This window comes from Procambarus clarkii, chromosome 57 (assembly GCF_040958095.1).
Source record: "Procambarus clarkii isolate CNS0578487 chromosome 57, FALCON_Pclarkii_2.0, whole genome shotgun sequence".
Classification (NCBI taxonomy): domain Eukaryota; kingdom Metazoa; phylum Arthropoda; class Malacostraca; order Decapoda; family Cambaridae; genus Procambarus; species Procambarus clarkii.
Genome location: NC_091206.1, coordinates 14484446 through 14493770, shown reverse-complemented (window position 1 = coordinate 14493770; position 9325 = coordinate 14484446). Strand labels below are relative to the sequence as shown.

The 9325-nt window shown below is 46.6% G+C and overlaps 1 protein-coding gene across 1 annotated transcript in view; it reads left to right on the top strand.

The window, feature by feature from the left end:
• The first annotated feature begins 979 nt into the window (after window positions 1–979).
• LOC123745038 (tubulin alpha-1A chain) overlaps window positions 980–9325 on the top strand; it is a 32042-nt gene continuing 23696 nt past the window's right edge. Inside the window, exon 1 of the mRNA XM_045725306.2 lies at window positions 980–1071. Within this exon, the coding sequence (XP_045581262.1) occupies window positions 1069–1071 (3 nt within the window). The 5' untranslated portion in view covers window positions 980–1068. The remainder of the gene's footprint in view (window positions 1072–9325) is intronic.

The window sequence follows — 9325 nt, the reverse complement described above, 5'->3', positions numbered from 1 at the left end:
TCGTTTGCCCGCCATGTCAACACCCTTAGTGAACAGCGCCTGTGTTTAATAAGGTTTCTGTCTCTTGTTGCGTGATTGGTGCGTCTCTGGGGCTTCTGTCCCTATCTCAGCATACCAAGTGTGCGCCTGAGTCACGGTGGCTGAACCTGAGAGGGGAGAGCAAGTAGGGAGGGAGGGACTGAAGGTGATGATGGGGGGAAGGGAAGGATGGGGAGGATCAGAAGGGTAGGGTGGAGGGGTGGGAATACAGGGCAACAAGAATAGGGATGTGGGATGAATGGAGGATGGGAGGGAAGTTGGGATGGAGAGCGATGAAAGGAGGAACATAAGATGGGAGGGAGGGAAGGAAGTTAGAAGGTAGGGACTTGGGACGAGTATCAAGGATCGTAGAAGTTTAAATGGTGTGATACAAAATACTATAATGGTGTGTGTGCTCGTGTGGTGTGCATGTCTTTGTCTTACAAATAAGCTAATAGTTTTGTCTTTTATTTCAAGGCAAATTATGTCAAAACTGCACGTCTTATTTAACTAAAACTAAACAAATTTCATGAAATTTTGCGTGATTTTTACATTGTAAATTTGGATTAGGTGAGAGATTATAAGTATTACGAATAAGTCTGTCATGTGTAAGCGCGTCATTGGAAAACTACACGAGGCTGGGCCGCTGACCAGTGCTTTCGTATCAACCAATCAGAGCCGCTCTTACTGAATGGGTGTGGCAGCCAACCAATCAGAGTGTGTGTATGTCGCGTAAGCTAGAAACGTCTCAGCTGTTAAGTCAAGTTGCCAGCATCACATAATTATTTACTTAAGACATCAAATGCATTCACCACAATAAAACACAGTATATCCATACACCATACTACACTGAAGTGCAGTTTCCCACTACACACTATGGCTAATAGAACTACGTTAAATATGTGAAGAATTTCCTATAGAGTTTCCGCGAGGTTGCTGCTCGTATATAAGACGGGACGAGGCGCGGCGCTGAGCCATTGCTCGTGGGGACTCCTTGACGTCCTTGTAGGGTGTATAGCTCCTCTCTTGCTTGCAACTCGATTCAACAAAATGGTAAGTTGTTTAACATTCACGATATGTTTGTGCATTGCCCTTCGCAAGAGTGAGTGATATATCTTACATTTACTAATATATGCAATTAGGAGACTGAAACATGGTTGTCCTCGCGGTGCATCGTGCATGATGGCCCTCGCGATGCATCGTGCATGATGGCCCTCGCGATGCATCGTGCATGATGGCCCTCGCGATGCATCGTGCATGATGGCCCTCGCGATGCATCGTGCATGATGGCCCTCGCGATGCATCGTGCATGATGGCCCTCGCGGTGCATCATGCATGATGGCCCTCGCGGTGCATCGTGCATGATGGCCCTCGCGGTGGGGTGGGATGTGCTGTTGAATGAGATGGGATATGGTGTCGGGGTGGGTGTGATGTTATGTGTTGTGCTGTAGAGTGGGAGGTGATGTGATGTTGGGGTGAACTCCTTAAAGCAATCAAGTGTTTATTGTTCAGACTCGTTAAGAAAACTGAATGTGTGTATGGCTTATTTGCGTACTTCTCACTAGTGTCCCCTTGTTGGTGTACCACCCTGGCTGAATTATCTTTCCCTCGTGGAACCTATTCCCTCGGGTCTTTGTGTGTGAGATATGGTTTTAGTTTGTGAAGAGATATGGTGTGCAATACGTGGTTTGTACAGGAAGTACCAAACCGTACATTGGAGATAGTTTGTGTTGATTGATGATGATTGATGAAGATTAAGCCACCCAAAAGGTGGCACGGGCATGAATAGCCCATAAGGGGTGACTCTTTGAGCCATTACCAGTATCATTAGCTGATACTGGAGATCTGTGGAGGTGCGACTGCACTCTGCGTGACGGGAGATGTCTCCCGTGAGCTAGGAGTTTGTGTTCACAGGATCTTCTTTCTTTCCTGTGACAAGGAGGTAGGCTACTTGCACGAATACAGAAGGTGTCATACCTTGCGCAGGGGTACGGGAAGGGGCGTACGTGCTGGTGTTATTTAATACGTGCCTGATGTTTGTGCTAACGTGCGTGGTATGTGGCCAGAACACTTGAGATCTCAAGTGTGGACCTCATCACCACCTGAAGGTGAATGAGTACTATTGTGGCCCCAGGTGATGGTCCAAGATGCTCATTAAGTTGGGAAGGGTGCGGAGGGGAGGAAGAATGAGGTCACTAATGTATATATTTATAAAGTAGTTAGTCCTGCAGCCTGAGTCAGATGTCTGTCTTCGCCGTTCCGTCGCCTAGCTCTTCACGTCGGCCTGACGGAGCCACCCACACTCTGACTCGGTGTACTAATGCCCTCCATGTCACTCCTTCTGTGTTACTACTGGGACACGAGTAACTCATGCGGTCCTATAGCAAAAGCAAGGTCTTTCAAACAGTTTCCTGGCAAACTCCTCTACGCTTTTCAAGGAAAACCTACGATTTTAGTTCCATCATACGTATTATTATGTTGATGGAGGCGAGGGCACTCCAGTGAAGGACACTCTAGGACAACGTCAGGAAACTGGCGGAAAATTGTGTGATTTCGAGGCGTGTATTGAAGAGTGTTCCCGGGCAGTCATGCAGCCTGTCGCCAAGATTAGTTTTGGCTGTAAATGTAACAGATGATTTACAAGGCGGTAAATCGTGGCCATACAGGAGCTTCTTCATCTCCCGAAGCCTATAAAATACGCCTGTAACAACAACAAGTATTTAATAATAATGTTAATTTGCAAGACATTTACCTTGGTGCATGCAAACATGCAACCAAGTGAATATAAGTATACTGACATTGACATGACACACACACACACACACACACATACACACACACACACATACACACACACATACACACACACACACATGTGAGCACTCAGCCCGTCTTCAGCCCACACAACCGTCACTAAACTACTGTTGGCTTCTCTGTTGATTTTCTTTTGTTTCCAACTTCTTTAGTTGCTAATAAGAGTCTTCCTTTTTTATACATGCTTTTTCTCCTGTTACTCTTCTTCCTTTATATATTCATCTAAAATTTAGCAATATGATTGTACTTTTTTTTCAAATGGCCTTTGTTTCGTCCAGATCTTGTCATGAGGAGGTGGAGGGCCAGAGAGTGAGGAAGCGGGGTAACCAACTCCTACACTGTTTATCACAAAGATTATATTTAACCCCACATGCGCTTCCCCTGCCCTCACTTCACACACACTCACTCTCTCACTTTCACTCACTCTCATTCACTCATTCATTCACTCACTCACTCACTCACTCACTCACTCACTCACTCACTCACTCACTCTCTCTCTCTCTCTCTCTCTCTCTCTCTCTCTCTCTCTCTCTCTCTCTCTCTCTCTCTCTCTCTCTCTCTCTCTCTCTCTCTCTCTCTCTCTCTCTCACACACACACATACACACAGCGCGAAAGAGCAAAGCTCAACCCCCGGAAGCACAACTAAGTGAATACAACTAGGTGAACACACACACACACACACACACACACACACACACACACACACACACACACACACACACACACACACACACACACACACATACACACACACACACATACACACACACCACAAAACTAGTGTCAATCAAAGTAAAGTATTTTCTTGCAAAGTACTAGAAAGAATTCTCAGGAGAGTAGAGAATAGTGCAGATTACCTGTTTCCAAACTTATATGTTTTATTCCCCCTTTTACAACCACGTTCTCACCTGTGGACCCCTATAACAAAATATTTATTTATTTATTTATTTTTATTTATTTATTTATATACAAGAAGGCACATTGGGTTTGTGAGAATACATAGCATAGTATTTACAATTTTGTAAAGCTGCTAGTACGCGCAGCGTTTCGGGCATAGATGGAGCGAACCTGGGGGCCGGACGGCTGAGTAGACAGCGCACAGGGTTCATAGTCCTAAGGGTCCGGGATCGATCTCCGGCGGAGGCGGAAACAAATGGGCAGAGTTTCTTTCACCCTGATGTCCCTGTTACCTAGCAGTAAATAGGTGCCTGGGAGTTAAGACAGCTGCTACGGACTGCTTCCTGTGTGTGTGTGTGTGTGTGTGTGTGTGTGTGTGTGTGTGTGTGTGTGTGTGTGTGTGTGTGTGTGTGTGTGTGTGTGTGTGTGTATATGTGTACTCAGCTAGTTGTGCTTGCGGGGGTTGAGCTCTGGCTCTTTGGTCCAGCCTCTCAACTGTGTGTGTGTGTGTGTGCCGAGCTCTGTCCACACAGCCGGCGGTAACATTGAGTACTGTGTAACATTCTCGGGGTAACCAATAAGGCTAATAAAGAGGACATGTTCAGTGTAAAGCAGATTAATACAAGGAGTAAGTATATGGATATAAACCTGAGGCGCAGAAAGTAGTTATCACAAAAAGACGCCAAACCTGGAAGACTTTACCACCGTAAGGGTCACAAAATAAAGAACATCTCTAGATATCACTAAGGATATAAATACTAGAACAAAAACAAACCATAAGACGAACAAAGGTATCAAGGCAACCGAGAATTTAATCGAGGGACTTACGGCTCTTTACGGCTCTAAGGAATATTGGTAATGCAAACTTTCCGGTCATCACACACAGAGATCACAATAACGTGATGCATCAAATGAACAAATCCACAAGGGCCGTGACGAGGATGGGATGCTCCCGGACGCAGGTTCGAATCCTCGTCACGGCCCTTGTGGATTTGTTCATTTTCCGGTCATCTTGAGACATTCTAGGAGAAGGTGCGCGACTCTCAGCGGGACAATGCCACTCTCAGTAAGATGCAGGTCTCTCTTACATTAAGTGCCTGTCACTTAACACGAGGCGCAGATGATTCACGGGGATGTTAGAAAGAACATTTTGAATGAAAGACTGCTACGAGCTGAAACAGACTAGAGGGCGAGATAGTGGGATATAATTCAATGAGTAGTTTCAAGGCGAGGCTCAGGAGTTTGCCCTCGACCCTGCAACTACATTTAGGTGAGTACATGTATATACACAGACGCGTATACACACACCGGAAACACTGAGGCCACAGTCGCCAATGACGATGGCATTACTAAACCAACAATGGTCCGGTGATGGTGATGGTCTTGGGAGGTGGAGAGCGGCCCACCATGGCACTTACAGGTCAATTCCGTGGTTGTGGCGGCGCAGGTTGTAACTGTTTCAGGAGTGTCTTGACGGTTGTGGGTGGTTGTTGGTTTATGGGCGGAAGCTGTCTTGCGGGTGGTAGTTGTTCGTGGGTGGTAGTAGCGTGGTTGTGGACACGTTGCTGTATTGCGGTCAATCGTGATTGCAGGCGGTCAAGGTAATTTTGCGTGGCTTTGCGGTATTATGAGCGATCGGTTATTTATTGGAGGATGTCTGGTGTGTGGGGGACACACTTGGGGCTCCCGGCGTGTGTTGATCTAATTAAGGACACTAGTCCCATCCCGTAAGCAAGTGACCCAAAGGATACACTCACATAATGAGTTCAGGTACTGGGATTCGATGCCCAGGTGGAGCAAAAATAATTGGGCAAGTTTCATTTCACCTAATGCCTCTATTCTCCTAGCAGTAAACAGGTACCCGGGAGTTTGGCAACAAACTTGTGAGTCCAACAATGTAAGGAGTCACGTTCTGCACATAGAGTTTGTGAGCACTCGAGGGACGGGACGAGACGGGGAGGTGGGTTATTTCGACGGGGGACGGGTTATTTTGAGACTTTCATTCCACTAGCTCACACCCTCTTTCCGCGGGGTCTGTACTTCTCTACGACCATCTGTGGCGGGTCACATCCATCTGTGCTTACCTAAGGGTAAGCATAGAAGTGTGTAGACCTATGACTTACTTCTTCTATGACTTACTACACACACTTCTTCACCATAGAAGTGTGTAGACCTATGACTTACTTCTTCTATGACTTACTACACACACTTCTTCACCATAGAAGTGTGTAGACCTATGACTTACTTCTTCTATGACTTACTGCACACACTTCTTCACCATAGAAGTGTGTAGACCTATGACTTACTTCTTCTATGACTTACTGCACACACTTCTTCACCATAGAAGTGTGTAGACCTATGACTTACTTCTTCTATGACTTACTACACACACTTCTTCACCATAGAAGTGTGTAGACCTATGACTTACTTCTTCTATGACTTACTACACACACTTCTTCACCATAGAAGTGTGTAGACCTATGACTTACTTCTTCTATGACTTACTACACACACTTCTTCACCATACAAGTGTGTAGACCTATGACTTACTTCTTCTATGACTTACTACACACACTTCTTCACCATACAAGTGTGTAGACCTATGATTTACAGACAAAAGATAATACTTTGTAAGCCACTGGAGCTCTCCAGAGTGGAATATTGTTGTTCACTAACAGCCTCATTCAAAGCTGGAGAAATTACTGACCTGGAGAGCGTGTAAAGAACCTTTACAGCCAGAATCCACTTGATAAAACATTTAAATTATTGCGACCTCTTACATTATTTTTTTACTCTGTATTTACTATTATGTATGCTATTATGTACTCTGTATGCCCGAAACGCTTTGCGTAATAGTGGCTTTAGGCATTGTATGTACTAGCTCTATCTATAAATCCATCAATCTTTGTAAAATCTTTTGTATATATGTACCTTACCTAAATAAACATTTATTTATTTATTATTTATTTATTCCCTAGAGCGCAGGCGGGAGAGATACATAATAATTTACACGTGGAAAATACTGTAAGGACTGGTTCTATATCTGCACAGAAATAACACCACATGAGACCAGAAAGCATGGCAGGAAGCGCAAAATAGCCCCAATGAAAAGCAAAGGTGCAATAGGCACGCAAAGAGAGACCTCACTCAAAGGCCCAAGACTTTTCAACACTCTCCCTCGACACATACAGGACACAACTGGCTGACCTCTCGCAGTGTTCAAAAGAGAACTTGATAATCACCTTAAAAACTCAAAGATACCTGACCAACCAGGCTGTGACTCGTATGTCAGGCTGGGAGCAGTCGCGTCGAACAACCTGGTTGATCTGACTATCAACTGGTGAGAGATAGTCTGATTGATCTGACTATCAAGGGAGCCGGTCGGCCGAGTGGACAGCACGCTGGACTTGTGATCCTGTGGTCCTGGGTTCGATCCCAGGCGCCGGCGAGAAAAAATGGGCAGAGTTTCTTTCACCCTATGACCCTGTCACCTAGCAGTAAAATAGGTACCTGGGTGTTAGTCAGCTGTCACGGGCTGCTTCCTGGGGGTGGAGGCCTGGTCGAGGACCGGGCCGCGGGGACACTAAAGCCCCGAAATCATCTCAAGATAACCTCAAGATAGATCAACTAGGAGGTCTGGTGAGAGGCCGGGCCGCGGGGACGTTGATCCTATGAATCATGGACCGGTATACAAATATTTTGTTAACCACAGAATTCCAACATTTGTATATTTGCTGGACAAAGTTAAGAACGGTTTGCTTAATTTTGTTGAAACCTTTGTAGTGATCCAGACCGGCTTGGCGTCCAGAATGGCACCTACCAGGCTGCCACTAGACAGCAGGTCCAATACTGCCACCAGACAGGTGCCACAGTTTGCTGGGAAGACGTGACACCACGAGCGTAGCTCTCATCCAGTAACCACACTTAGGTAATTACAGTAACCCCATTAGACAGGAGATATGGTATGCACAATAAACTACCACTCTACAGGCGATGAGTCACAATAACGTGGCTAAAGTATGTTGACCAGACCACACATTAGAAGGTGAAGGGACGACGACGTTTCGGTCCGTCCTGGACCATTCTCAAGTCGATTCGAGAATGAATCGACTTGAGAATGGTCCAAGACGGACCGAAACGTCGTCGTCCCTTCACCTTCTAGTGTGTGGTCTGGTCAACAAACTACCACTCTCTAATGAGCTGCAAGTACACAGTAAACTGCCGTGTGCAGGATAGGATCCAGGTGAACAATATACTACTGCTTATATACAAGATGAGAGGCTGCCTCACAGAACACATCACAATGAGATGCCAATACACAAAACTACTGCTCACGGGATTAACTTGATGCACAGTATCTCACAGGACTAATTAGGGTGTACAATACTGCGTACCAGTATGGTGTACAGGCATGGTGTACTGGCTTAACTACTTGTACACCCAATTGATGGGCAAAGCAGAAGGAATTGCAAACGAGTTTGGAACTGTACGTGAGCTATGAAAAGACCTTGGCTCTTAACCCCGAGGTCTGAGTCAGAGAAGCCTCGCTGCTAGTCTTTCTTCAACACAGCTTAAGCTCAAAACTCACATGTAATTTATTCTTTCTATTTTATTATTATTATTGTTATGGGGTGTATTTGTACATACATTATGAGTAAAGAGAGCGGGGCATGAGGAGTTACACGCTTACACGAGTGAGTGATTTTCATGCAGCTGTAGGCTAGTTACACTGCAATGATGCAAGCCTTGGAGGTGTGCTGCCTGCTCCCCTCTCATATGATACTCTTCCCCTCTCCTGTCTGTAACTGTCCTCCCCTCGCCTGTCTGTCCCTGTCCTCCCCTCTCCTGTCTGTCCCTGTTCTCCCCTCTCCTGTCTGTCCCTGTCCTCCCCTCTCCTGTCTGTCCCTGTCCTCCCCTCTCCTGTCTGTCCCTGTCCTCCCCTCTCCTGTCTGTCCCTGTCCTCCCCTCTCCTGTCTGTCCCTGTCCTCCCCTCTCCTGTCTGTCCCTGTCCTCCCCTCTCCTGTCTGTCCCTGTCCTCCCCTCTCCTGTCTGTCCCTGTCCTCCCCTCGCCTGTCTGTCCCCGTCCTCCCCTCGCCTGTCTGTCCCCGTCCTCCCCTCGCCTGTCTGTCCCCGTCCTCCCCTCGCCTGTCTGTCCCCGTCCTCCCCTCTCCTGTCCCCCCACGTCCTCAACCATTCACTCTTCTCCGCCACTAGTTAAGCACTTATTGGTGAGTCAGTGAATGAGGGCTGTCCCCCACTGACGCTTGGTGAGTCATCTCCCCTCGAACTCTATGACTCATCGGCAGCCACACTCCGTGACTCACCATCAGTCACACTCAGCGACTCATCACCTATCACTCAGTGACATCAGTCACAGTCAGTGACATCATCAATCGCACTCAGTAATTAACACCCAATTTAAGCGCCACGACTCCCTCTTCACTCACCCCAATCACACTGAATAACTCACCCGGGATTATACTTCTTGACTCATCTTCACTCACACACCTACACTCTCTTCACTCCCCTTCTGCCTTGCACTTTCTTGCCTTCTCTTGGCACCAACTTGAGCCTAACGTTGTCAACAGAGTTCTG